Below are 14,118 nucleotides of genomic sequence, written 5' to 3' on the forward strand. Positions count from 1 at the left end.
TGTTTTCCACAGCATGTCAACTATTAAAATAGCATGTAAACTCTAGGTAAATACTATGTAAACCAGCAGAGGTACTGTGATGCCTTACGGACACCATAAAGAGCCTCAGACAACACAATTGACCACTGATAAGACTGTGGAGGACGAGCAACAAATCATGTAATCATCTAAACCTGACAAAGCAGTGAAAGAAAACCGCCACTACCACAAAAAAGGGTTTAAATAATTATCTGATTATCTGAACACTATGAACTATCTCTCATACCAGGAGGAGAACTCAACACTCTTTCGGTATCTCTCTGCCCTCCCTCTTTTTATTGACTTCCTATTTGATGACTGATGAGAGAGGGGAAGGGAGGGGAATCTCTTGTAGAGGATTTCTGCACATTCCTGGAGGCCTCCCAAAGGCCAGCTAATGGGCATACACTCATTTTCACACAGACGGTACCAGGGAGAACTGAGTATTTAACAAGTTTGTATCGCCTATAGCAACAACCGGAGAAAAAGAACATCCTGCAACTTCCCAAATGAGCCAAGAAAAAAAGCCTTGAAACTGTTTTTGTTAGTTTATTTGAATAGCCACTTCTGAAAACATACAGTACAGAGAGTGGATAAGTTTATCTCTTTACTACCACCGGCTCTATTGCCTTATAAACAATATAGAGTTCAAAGTCAAACTGCAGTGATTATGTGATCATTAGTTTGACCCATATGTTTAACCATGTCTGCAAAAAAGGATAAAGAGATTATTCCAGTATAAAGTAACACAGTCATATTCAAATATAGGCTATTTATAACTATAGCACCATAGGCTATTTTCTTCATCCACGTTGGTATCCATGAGAACCAAACACAGCTATCGTGAGTGTGTATGACTAAGAGCCTGGTGGTTTTCCTGAGCCCTTACGCACAGTGTGTGCTGTGGACATTCTGTGTGTGGAGCCGTTACAGGGGCGCGCCCTGACGTAGCAACGCAGAAAAGGGCGTAGTACTTCCATAATGAGACTCTTTAAAGCTGCTGCTCCGTAAAGCATGTTAATCTAGTCGCAGGGATCTGGACTTTTGGAAATACGCAGTACTTTTGAAACGAGTGGCGCGACTGCATTTCGGCGTTTTTCACCCATTTTTTGTGGACTTACTTTCTCTTTGCTCGCAGTAAGTTGGATTTATATTGCAGAACAAAAGTACGTTGACTGTTTATGAGTGTAAAAAGACCGGAGCTGATCAGAAGAAGACAGTTGCCTAATTCTTGCCTTCGGGATAAATTAAGTCACTTTGGCGCTCTGGCTCATCCATAAGCTGATATCTAACTTTGTAGAGGGACACTGTGGTTGCTTTATTAGTTACAGCCGCTAAAACAATCCGTTTTGCTCTTGTCAAATTCGTTGTGACACTCTTTTGCGCCAATTGATGGTGAAAAATGGTGTAGCCTACATTGTAAACTAACTGCGTTCTGAGTACCTGCGATTGTCGGTCGATCAGCGACATTCTAGTTCATAAATAGCCTGTAGAAAGTTTGGTTACTTATTTTAAGTTTATTTTAAGTTGACGTAGTTGCATTGAGTAAGTAGGCTTCTGGGTAATATTAATTAACTGCATACTTACTAGAGTTGCGGTTAGGGTTTGGGTTAGGGTTAGTCACTGGTAATTATGCATAATTTACTTTTTCTATAGTAAGAACATGTCGTAACGTGTAACTACGTCACCTTAAAATAAAGTGTACCACAAGTTTTAATAAATCAGACAATAAAAATACAAGGTTATATTAACCTTGTATTTTTATTACAAGACGTAGGCTACCATGTAACAATCAGCTTTTGATGCACTGGTTAAAACCTTGATAATAAAAACGTATATTGCAATGACTCCAATGACACATACAATAATCTAATTTATTATTATTTTTTGATAAAACTTTGACATATTTATTTATAATACCAACATAAATTCAATAGCAAACATAATGTTAAAGGACTATATTATAACTTTTTACTGGTCATTGATGTACTTTATCAATAAAATGTTCCGGTGTTTGTACAGAACCGTAAGGAAACATCATGCTGGTCCTCTTACTGGGAATCGTCATCTTGCATGTGGCAGCACTGGTTCTGCTCTTGGTCTCCACTATATTCAGTGTAAGTATTCCGCAGCTTTTTTAAATTTGATTAATAAAGATCTATCTATCTATCTATCTATCTATCTATCTATCTATCTATCTATCTATCTATCTATCTATCTATCTATCTATCTATCTATCTAATATAAAAATGACAAATTATGTGATAGCTATTAATTATGCAATTCATTTGATATAATTATTAAAGTCGAAGTCTGCCAATCACAGGCTAAAAGCAGCTGTAAGATAATATTTTGGATGTTTAATCCCTGCTAATGTGTATTCTTGCATCCTCTATCAGGCATGGGTTGTTAACGACAACAGCAGTTCAGACCTCTGGAATAACTGCACAATAATCAATAATGTGGACCGTTGTGACTCTGCTGACACTGGAGGTAGGATCCTGCTACATTTTTATATTTAAGAATGAATGTATGATGAAACCAAACATTTAAAGTGCAATAATATTCATTTCAAGCTTGAAAAAGGTCTGCTTCTCTGTCAAGGGTTAAAGAGACACTGTCGGTATGTTACACATAGGCTAGTGGTTATTCACAGAGGGCTTGATCCTGGCATTACTGTCAAAGCCCCTTTGCCTGTTTACCACTCTTATGGTGGGTGTGCCCACTCTGCCTCAAACCTCGGTACTGCCATCTAGGGGTGAGAATGCAAGCATGCAGTTTCAACCCACAACAGACCCCTCTTAAACATCAGCTCAAGCAGACTGTATAAATAGTCTGGTTGCCGGTGCTGAGCTTGGGCCCCTTGTTTGGGAGTGGAGAGTGCTGGGTTGCAAAGAGGTTTGAGAGCTTTTGGGGTGGGGCAGAGCATTTGAAGCAGCTTAGATTTAGACTGATCCGTGTGATGGCGTAGGATCAGAGAGCCGTAGGCCGAACATGGCGTGATTTGAGTCACGCCCACGAATCAAAATGCAAGCGACGGTGTGTTTAACAATAAAAGAATGAAGGCAATTTAAAAGAGAGAGAATGTTTACCAAGTTTTCAGTTAAAATACAAGCGAAAGTTGCTAATTTTGAGTTTTATCTTTCCATAAAACATGTATATAAAACATGTTACATAATATTCGTTTCAAAATCATAAAAAGTACTGCACATTCCCAATCAGTTCAGTGTTACACTGTGGGCTGTTCTCGGAGGGTGAGATGATGTCATAGTTTTCGAGCGAGAAACGCCTCTCCGTGCACTTTGGAAATGAGGCGGGACCAGAATGCTTTGCTGTGTTATTTCATAGCTCTCAGTCAGTTGGCGTAGCACCTATAATGTGCTGTGTTTGTTTAGGGTGTGGTGCGGGGTGGGCACATACTGAAGGGCTTTTCTGTCCTGATCTCCTGCATGCGCTCGCTCACGTGCAGTTGCTACGGTGCTGGAGGGAAAATGTTTTTATTTAAAAGTTTGCACTTTACTACTTCTTAAGGTGGTATTTGACGGTCATCTCTAGGCTGCAAAGAGGGTCTTTATTGGTGAATGACTAGCAATATCTTTTATTAGATGACATTTAATTTGCACACAAACAACAGTTAAAATGTGAACCTTTATGTACTGTATACTACAAGTGTGCTTTGGATTGATCAAGAGTGACACTAAAGATTTTAACATTGTTACAAAAGGATGTTTCTATTTCAAATAAATGCTGTTCTTTAGAACTTTCCATTTATCAAAGAATTCTGAAAAACAATTATCACAGTTTCAACAAAAAAATTTGAGCAGCAAAATGTTTTAAACATTGATAATAAGAAATGTTTCTTGAGCAGAAAATCAGCATATTAGAATGATTTCTGAAGGATCATGTGACACTGAAGACTGGAGTAATGAGGCTGAAAATTCAGCTTTCATCACAGGAATAAAATAAATGCTAAAATGTATTAAAATAGAAAACTGAAAGTTTTTAAATTATATTAATATTTCACAATGTTACTGTTTTTACTGTATTTTTGATCAAATAAATGCAGCATTGGTGAGCATAAGAGACTTATTTAAAAACATTTTTTTTTAAATCTTACTGACCTTTTGAACAGTAGTGTATGTCAGTCACTGTAAAATTTATATTCATAAATCAGGTAACAGGTAACACATTTTAGGTAACACATTTTAGGTAACACATTTCATAAGGTACATGCCAACATTAGGTAACAGAATAGTTAGCATGGAAAATACTTTTACAGGTTTTATTCATCTAAAATGTTCAAATATAAATATGGTAAAAACATTTTTAATATTAAAAGTTGTATATTGCATTAGGAAAAAAAAAATGAGCTAACGTTTTGAGCTAAAACAATTGCCCTTAATTCTGTATAAAATGTTTGTGGTGAATCAAAATGGAAAATGTTCTTCTTACTATTACATAGGATAATACACAAACATACTGTGCTTCAGTACTAAAAGTGTAATGCAAAACAATTCCTGCAGGGTCAGGGAAAAATCAATGGGGTTAAATTGAACCCGAGTTCAAAACAAGAAATCAAACCAAGCTCGAAACCATCCTAAGATTACCTGAATGGTGTATTTTACAGCGGGAGTGATGCGGAACAGCTGGCATGGTGAAGCTACTCAACACTGGCAGCTAAAGCATGCGTGAAATCCTATTCATCATCCTGATATAGAGAACTGTTTCATGGACCAAACCGGGGTTAAGGCAGTCTAGTATTAGCGCACATACTCGCACCCCTGTGTTATGTTTCCCCGGTGCATATTTATCATCTGTTAAGCCACATTCTTCACACCCAGGACCATACGTACCCCTCTAAATGCAAACACAAGGCCCCCGCTTTCCAAAAACGATACCTTCTGTCCTGAAATACACATCCCCGCATGACTGCTGACAGGAATACATAGGGTGTTGTCAAGCACAAAATGAGTACAGCTGCACCCTTTTTTCAGGAAACTGCAAATGTTTACTTCATGTGAGGATAGATAAACTGAGGATAAACTTAGTAACAGTGAGTAAATGGACTGTATGAGGGGATGTGCTTCTATTTTTACTCTATTGTTGAGAGATAATTGCGAGATTTGTTGTATAGTCTCCTCGAATGGCCTCTGATGAGATGTTCCAAAAACAAATGCTATTTTCCACAATTGTTTCCATTCTGAGATATTTACAAGCTCAAAAACGCGTTCTTGTGCTCTTAGGGTTATCCTAGAATTTTGAAGCATTCATATGGCCAAGTCTTCCCAACAAAAGTGAAAAGATGATGATCTTGTTTATGATCTTGAGTAGTCCAGATTTTCCAGGACTTGATCAAGTTTTTCTATATTCTTTTCCTGGGTCTCAGGCTACGTTTACACTAGTGCTCAATTCCGATTTATTGCTCAGATAAATTTTTTTCTTTGTATAGCTGTTCACATTGTTGTTTTAAATGTGGCCAGATCAGATTCCAGTGTGAACAGATCATGGTCCTGAACTGAAAAGACATCACGCAGCACGCTGTCATATGGAAGTAAACACGGAGGACATTAAAGTAATCTGGATTATTTTAAGTGTGAACTGCCGCAAAATCCAGCGAATTTATGCGTAGGCAATATAAATAACAAGACAAGGATGCGAAAAAATAGCATTTATTAACATTTATGATCCGAGCCCTTGTGTTTTGCTTATGAGCTGTCACTGTAATACTTATGAGCTCTGACGCATCACTGTCCTTCACTGATTACCTTCGTTGACAACTTTGGGTAAGTCAAATCTTTGAAATGACTCCCATGAGCACAGAATTGTGACAAATGTTGCTGTTGAGTGACGTAAAAGACGCATGAATTCCAACATGACTGTTCAGACTGAGGTCGCATTGCAAAACATCTGACCTGTATCAGATTTAGGACCACGTATGGAAGTGGCCCAAAATAAGAATTGAAAAGATCAGATTCCATGTGGTTTGTGCCGTTCACACTTGTAATGACAAAAACCGATCTGAGCAACAAAAAAATCAGGTTAGGGCAAAAAATTATGATTATTTTCCTGCAGTGTGAACCTAGCCTTATTTTGCATTAGGCAAATAAGTAGAGGATCTGGTTGTTCTCATGGCTATAGTATTGGCTCTGATTTTGCTTTATGGGCTACGACAGTTCTAGTGGCTATAAGGAGCGACAGACACAGCTGAGAGAGAGAGAGAGAGAGAGAGGGAGGAGAGAGAGAGAGAGAGAGAGAGAGAGAGAGAGAGAGAGAGAGAGAGAGAGAGAGAGAGAGAGAGAGAGAGAGAGAGAGAGAGAGAGAGAGAGAGAGAGAGAGAGAGAGAGAGAGAGAGAGAGAGAGAGAGAGAGAGAGAGAGAGAGAGAGAGAGAAACATGATGCTACAGGAATGACCCTTGGATAAGAAATAGACATGCTGGACAACCCATGCATTCCACTTATTACTGCTTGGGCTCGGAAGAGGTAGAGACTGAGATCAACTACGCATTTCCTACATTATCAGAGTAATGCCATAGAAGAACCATTTTAGGTTCCTCAAACAACCTTTTAGTGATTTTTTTAAAACGACCATTTTCTTAGTGTCAAGAGCATTTTAATCATCCAAAGAACAAAACCCCTTTCTTCAAAATATCCACGTGTTCAGCAGAAGTCATGCAGGTTTCAAATTAAACTAGTGAGTAAATAAATACTGACAGATGTTGCATGTTAGATGAACTATCCCTTTAAAACTCGATTGAGGATAGCAATTCTAAAACAGAAACAATTATTTGTACATAAAGGGACATTTCTAAAGCCAGAATACACGCTAAACATTAAACTAAAACATCTGCCACAGCGTTCTTCATCAATCTCAAACTCACACAAACCAGTCTCAAAGCATGCTAAGTCTTGCAAATCACTCTACATGCCTGTTTTAAAGTTTGCAGGCAGTAAGGTTATATTTTTAAATAAATAAATAAATGTTTCCTGCTATTCTGAAAAAACTAATGCAAACATTTACCTTCTGCTATCCACACATGGGTGGAATGGCTCTAATGCAGGATAACGGGAGGCTTTTAAAGCCATCAAATGTAGGTAATATAGAGTTAATGGAGCTCCTTGCGAGCTGCCGTGTTTTGGCCCTGCGTGGGACGTCAAGAAAGGATCGATATTAGGTGCTGGTAACCTGCTAAGAGCTTTTAGGAACAGAAACCTCATTATGTTTTTTGCACAATGCATTAAGGGTTCCTGGACTCGCCGATGCTCTTGAAACAACCATCAAAACTTAAAAGTATCATATTTGCAAGAAGAAGAATTCATTATGAACTGATATTCGGTGTTGTTGTTTTTGCCGACTCACCTCTGTCGTTATCAATAATACATATCTCCAGTTGCACGGCAATGTAAAAGTGCAACTCTGCTGTGATCGATCGAGAATAGCAGATGAGAAAAGAGATAACGACCCGCTTAATGCCCATTCGTGCTCATTTTAAATGACCATCTCCTTCTCAAGAGAGAACGTTTTTATTTCTGCAAAGCTCAATCTGCCCTAAGTGGATTCAGGAATAAGTAAATGCACTAATGTTTTGAAATGCTTTCTGTTTTTCAGTTTGGATCCAGGCAGTCCAAGCCCTCATGATCCTGTCAATCATATTCAGCTTCATAGCTCTCGTCCTGTTCTTCTGCCAGCTCTTTACACTTCAGAAGGGTGGACGCTTCTTCATCACCGGAGCATTCCAGATCTTTGCTAGTGAGTATCGAGACGTCATGTGAACAAAGCAATAGATCAACTTGGTTGTTTGCAGATGCTAATGAGGTTGACATAGCATGCTGACACTCTCATGCAGTGTTAATGGACCCAAAGCGCTCGCAGTAGAAACAAAGGGGAATTCATATTTGTATAGGCTTTTGAGCTCGTCGGCTCAGGTGAGCTGAGATCAATTAGCATTTATTAATAAAAGATCATCTATATGACATCGACTGATCTCCTCTGTTCCTATGGAGGTGTATCTGCTTTCATTCGGCTAGATGAAAAGACCTTTGGCCTTAGTCTTGTTACTCTAATGAGTCCTGTCAACTCTCATTAAGCCACAGACGGCCCAGGAAACCCTTTAATGCGCTCAGCCGCGGTTACAGGCAAACTTCCTGCAGATAATTCGGTTATGATTTCTTGAGATTAAATAATGCAGCAACGTAGAGTTAAAAATAGGCAAGGCCACCAAAACAAAGCGTTTCTCTTCATTTACGGTAAACAATACGCGTAAAAGATAAGATACGGGAAGATGCGTTTTACAGTAGTTTACTGCAGCTAATGTAAAATGATAGCTCTCCTTTGAAATGGCTCTTTGAGATGTAATGAAGATGGAATATTATTAGAATCATTACTGTTCCTGGATAATGAATAGCTCTGTAGGCGAGATGAATGCTTGATCTTTCGGTACGTACTGAAACCGAGGGCTTTTAAAGTTCATATCTGCGACTCTCATCAGAGAGGATGGACACTAATTGAAAGCTAAATGTCAGAGGGGAGCCGAGGGTGTAAACAGGACAAAGCCAGGCAGTTACAGGTGCCCACTGAGTTGGCACAGGACACACAGCCGCTGCCACAAGACGAAATGTCAAGACTCCCACTCTGAAGGTGGTCTGTGGTCCGTCTGACATAGGAGAACGTGCTGAAAGTGCTTTGTCATGCTTCCTTCCTCTCGTGCGGACTTCGTAGTCAAGACTAGGGCAAAATGAGTTGGGGGATTGTTACTTAGTAAATATTGTGCGAGTTTCTTTGTTGTTAATTGTTGTACACAAGCATACAAAGACGTTATTCTCAATTACAACCACGGCCGTCAACCAACCATCTTGCTTTCATTCATTAATGCTCTGCTTCTTTAAAAGTATTACGGTAATGCCCAGCATCGTTGATTTGATTGGCCGTCTCAGTCATTTTGACATTGAAGAGCGCTAAGCGTCGTACAGAATATTTGCAGCATCAAAATAAATGTATTATTAGGCAATTATTTCACAACTTTTATTATATACCTTGGAAGAATACAGAGGTACTGAGGAACCTCAGTGGGGGTCATGATTACAACACACATTATTGGATATTACATGTAATATCCTGACCATAAAAGTGTTCCCAAAGCCTTAAAATCAACATTTATAATGTAAGAGAATAAATAAATGAAAAAAGCTTTAGTTAGTGTGTTTTATTTTTTCAAGAAATACTTTAATTTACATAAGATGCATTAAATTGAGCAAATGTGATAGTAAACGCAAAGGTACAAAAGATAAATGCTGTTCTTTTTTTAACTTTCTATTCATCATAGAATCCTGAAAACATGGTTTCCAAAAAATATTAAGCAGCACAACTGTTTCCAACATTGATAATAATAATAAATGTTTTTGAGCTGCAAATCCACATACAGTATGTGACCCTGGATCACAAAACCAGTCACATGGGGGTAAAAATGTTTAAATTGAGATCTACACATCATATGAAAGCTGAATAAATAAGCTTTCCATTGATGTATGGTTTGTTAGGATAGGACAATATTTGATCGAGATACAACTATTTGAAAATCTGGAATCTGAGGGTGCAAAAAAATCGAAACATTGAGAAAATCTCCTTTAAAGTTGTCCATTTAAGTTCACGATTGTGCTGCATTCACTCACAAATATAAATGTTTTATATATTTACGGTGGGAAATTTACAAAATATCTTCATGGAACATGATCTTTACTTAATAGCCTAATGATTTTTGGCATAAAATAAATTTTATAAATGATTTCATAAAATTTTGACCCATAAAATGTATTGTTGGCTATTGCCACAAATAATCCCGTGCAACTTATGACTTATGATTTCTGAAGGATCATGTGACTGAAGACTAGAGTAATGATGCTGAAATTCAGCTTTTACATCACATGAATAAATTGCTCTTTAAAATGTATAAAAAATATATATTTCACAATATTACTGTATTTTTGATCAAATAAATGTCTTTCAAAAACATTAAAAAAAATTACAAACCCAAAACTTTGCAAATATTCTTTATTATTGCTATTTTCTACACTTTGTAGTGACGTCATAAAAAGCATGAAATAGCATAAATGGAAGTGTGGAAATTATGTAATGACCAATATATATATATATATATATATATATATATATATATATATATATATATATATATATATATATTTATTTATTTTTAATAATGTTAAACAACCTTGGAATTCAAAAATATATTAATTTTTCTTGTCTTCCTTCTCTCCCCAGGTCTTTTCGTTATGAGCGGAGCTATCATTTATACGGTAATGAACACCATGTGGGTCCCTGAGACTCTGTGGTTCTATGGCTTTTCCTACGTCTTGGCCTGGGTAGCCTTCCCTCTCGCATTCATAAGCGGGTTAATCTACGTCATCTTGAGAAAGCGAGAGTGAGGTGGCACTGCCTTCTCGTGGCCGCTACCTGGAAATACAGCTTCCAAGCCAAAGTATCGCTCTGCATTCACAGAGAAGTGAAATCACACAGTATCTTCTTCACCCGGGGGTCAGTCAAAATCAACCCCACTGCCACCCCGAAAAGACATATTCAATACTGTCATCATTTAAAGATGTATATAGTATCTATGCTTTAAAAACTATTTATAACACTTTTTACATATATGTACATAGTATTATGTTTGCTCTGTTGACAAAGTACCTCTTTTAGCTAATAAGTGCCTAGAGCGTGTTTGTCGCAGAAACGTGCATCATTAGCCATAATGTGTTTGTGTCATTTTTCTTTTTCTTTCCTTATACGGCCAAAAAAATACTTATAAAAAGGTTTTTGATGTATTTTAACCAAAGTGCATGTATTTAACTATAGGGACAGTGAAATTAAGTGTTTTCAATGAAGATGCATAGAGAATTCATAGATGAAGTAACTAAAACACCATGGTTAGATCGGCATTTCTTGAAAGCTTTTTTTTTTTTAAAGTTTTTTGTTTTCCAACAAAAAAAAAATGGTGCTATGTATTTACCATTCCTTTAACTAATAGCCATTTAGCCTTTATTTAGAAGGACATAACACAAATGAAAGTCTAAATCAAAATGCCATTGAATATATTGTGCTTGTGCCTATAACACAATGCTGTATATATACAGTACTCACCAAAAAGGTTAATTTTTATAATAAAACAAAGAAAATGTGTTCTGAGTAACACTGGGTTATTAGTTTAGTTTTGGGAGACTGTGATGGAGGAACTGTAGTAAAAACACTATTGGTTTTAGTTGGATTTAGTTACTTTTAAGAGCAGTATTAGCAGCAGGATTTGAGAAAGGCAGTAATTCATTTAAAAAGTTTAGTAAATGTTGCTTATATGTTACATTCAAATCCAAATACAATTCAGATGTATAACAATGATGTATATTCAAATCAGATGAGCATACAAATATGAAATAAATGAGAATGAATGACAGCTCACAGTCCTCTTGTATATTACACAATGTATCCGGAAAAACATTTAAAAGCATCGAAGTGGCAGTTTTAGGTAAAAATGTGTAATGAACTGACCACTGATAACATGACGGTGGACTGATCCTAACACCTGCATGCATTAGAAATATTTTTCAATACTTGAAATATAACAAGCTGCATTGTCTACCATCTTGAGATGCTTTGTTTCTACTCACAGTAATTCTCAACGTACTGTAATAGCATGTGATTGTATTTAACAACTCATTACTTACAATTAAAGGCCCTATTCTGAGGACCATGTATTAGATTACTTCTCCTGCAACACCAAAAAAACAATAAATGTTGTGTTATGATGAACGGAACATGTTGGCTGTTTTCATGGCTGTGTGGTGAATATTGTTTATCTGATGAATGTCTAACTAAATCCCATTCTGCTTCTTTTTTTCTGTGACTGAACAAACAACTTTTATGCTGCAGTAGAATCATTTATTTTAGCAGCAAAACGTGTGTGTAAAGGGATTTCTGTATGTAGTGATTGATAATCCCCTTAAAAATATCAATATATAATCAATATGTGGTCTGTTCTGACATGGGACCAGCGCTAGAAAAATGTTGCATGTGCTCATTTCCCAACATTAACACATTTTAGACTGCAATTGGTACTTGACATTGTAAGACATTGTGAAAACACCTGTACTGTAAGTTGTCTGAAGGAGTGTGAGCTCTGATGAAGACTGTTCATTCACAAGAGCCCAACTCTGTGCCTCTGACTCGCCTCTCTTATCAAAGCTTGTGTTTGTGTGTTTATTAAAAGCTATTAAAAAGAAATACTGCTTGAAAGAAAACTGTCTCTCTTTTTACTTAATTCAAGCGAAAATGCTAATTAATTCAAAAAGTTTGCATTTGCATGAGAAGGAGTGGTGACCGAGAAATGGCTATGATAGCACAATGGCAAAAATGCAAATAATAATATAAAAATTATATGCTTTTCAGTCTATGTATATCAAATAATATTTAAACATATTTCATGGCATTGTAATCTTGTAAATTCTGGGCAACCAGCTGAGAACCACTGATATTAAAAAAAGAAAAGTCAGAAAATACTGCCACATAGTGGTGCAATTTAAATAGTGCAGCTTAATATGTGACAAAATATGCAATCCATTAATTGAATTCCCTTTTAAGCAGCATGGCAATTATGCTATGATTGACATTTATTTCTAAGGGAATATTTTAAGATTTATGCATGGCTGTACTTTTTTTTTGTTTACAAACCTATTCTTTGTAGTGCCACATTTAAACCTTTTAGCGCCACATTCAAATTCTGAGATACATATCTGATAGCTACAGGTCACAAATACTAAACTCATCACTAGATGAACCAAGTCAAACATTAAATTAAATAAATTTGGAATTGTGGATATTTTCCATCAGATTGTGAAAAAAAAAATGTCTCTTCTTCTTCTTCAAAGCACTGCTGCCCTCTAGTGAGATTCGGGATAACTTTGTAAGATAACTTGCAATACTCTTCTAACACAAATATATCTAACAAAAAGAGTTAAAGACTAAAAGAGTTTAAGAACAAAACAGATTAAGGAAAAGAAGCACGAGAAAGAAAATGTTACAGACCATTTCACAAGGTGTCACAGTCCATTTAATCCAATTATACCGTTCATGAAATCATCAGCAATGGAATCATCCGTCTTCATTTAGCTGGGCTTTGTTTGCTGGGTGATTTTTTTTTCACGGGGTTTATCCACCTTATTTCCAACGCGGAAGTAAAAGCTGTTTTCTGTGAATGTGCTAGACTTTCGATTCATTAGCGAGAATAATATCAAAGTGCAGTAAGTTAGCTAAACTGCAAAACTGTTTGCACTACAAAGAAAGCAGTGTGCTTATAATTAAGCCAATACATTAAAATTATATGGCAAGAAATACTAGTTTGCAATATCAGACAAGCAGGAAAGCAGCATAACTAATTGTTTATGTTTACAGCTAAAAACAACTGGAAGCCAGTGAGACCGGAAGCCAGACACGTTCAATTTACAAATGGTCACGCCCACTCTGACGTGAGAAATAAGGTGGATACAATCACTGAACACATTGATGTGAATTTCACATGTTATAATAGAATGATTCAGCAGGAGATAAATGTGTATTGAGATTTACATAACAATGTACAAATATATAATATTTATAAATATAGGCGAACTATTGAACTTCTACAATTTAGTTTTATATTATTTGATTATTTATATTGTATAACTTAATAAATGTAAATATATATATATTATTTATATTTAAACTGGATACTTTATTTAAATTTCATGATAAAAAAAAACTCAAATCACCTTCATTCATAAATTATAGATCTAAACACTCAAAATGATTATTAAAGGGAATCCGATGATATTGGGCTCTCTTGGGAATGTCTGTGTAAGGCAGACAAATTAATATTACCCATGTGTCTTATCTTATAATGATGGTAATTAATGTATGTGACCACAAAACCCTGCAACTTAAGTCTGTCAGAATGATTTGCTGCACCTCGTCCTGTTTCCAAAAGCCCAAATCCCTATGAAGATCTGGAGATGTTGTATGTTACAGAAAATATACAACTAAAAAAAAAAGTTAATGAAACCAAA

General features: G+C 36.3%; 1 protein-coding gene across 1 annotated transcript; it reads left to right on the plus strand.

Moving 5' to 3' along the window:
* Positions 1-843: 843 nt before the first annotated feature.
* Positions 844-11,789, plus strand: pmp22b (peripheral myelin protein 22b). The gene is made up of 5 exons (XM_079594723.1): positions 844-1,155; positions 2,041-2,135; positions 2,418-2,511; positions 7,625-7,765; positions 10,292-11,789. The coding sequence occupies exons 2-5, from the start codon at positions 2,058-2,060 to the stop codon at positions 10,453-10,455; spliced, it is 477 nt and encodes a 158-aa protein (XP_079450849.1). The 5' UTR covers positions 844-1,155; positions 2,041-2,057; the 3' UTR covers positions 10,456-11,789.
* Positions 11,790-14,118: the final 2,329 nt, after the last annotated feature.

This window comes from Phoxinus phoxinus (assembly GCF_949152265.1).
Source record: "Phoxinus phoxinus genome assembly, chromosome: 21".
Lineage (NCBI taxonomy): Eukaryota > Metazoa > Chordata > Actinopteri > Cypriniformes > Leuciscidae > Phoxinus > Phoxinus phoxinus.

Coding starts and splice junctions, on each gene's coding strand:
- pmp22b (XM_079594723.1), top strand. CDS start 2,058: ATGCTGGTCCTCTTACTGGGAATCGTCATCTTGCATGTGGCAGCACTG. Junction 2,136..2,417: donor TGGTCTCCACTATATTCAGT/GTAAGTATTCCG, acceptor ATCCTCTATCAG/GCATGGGTTGTTAACGACAA. Junction 7,766..10,291: donor AGCATTCCAGATCTTTGCTA/GTGAGTATCGAG, acceptor TTCTCTCCCCAG/GTCTTTTCGTTATGAGCGGA.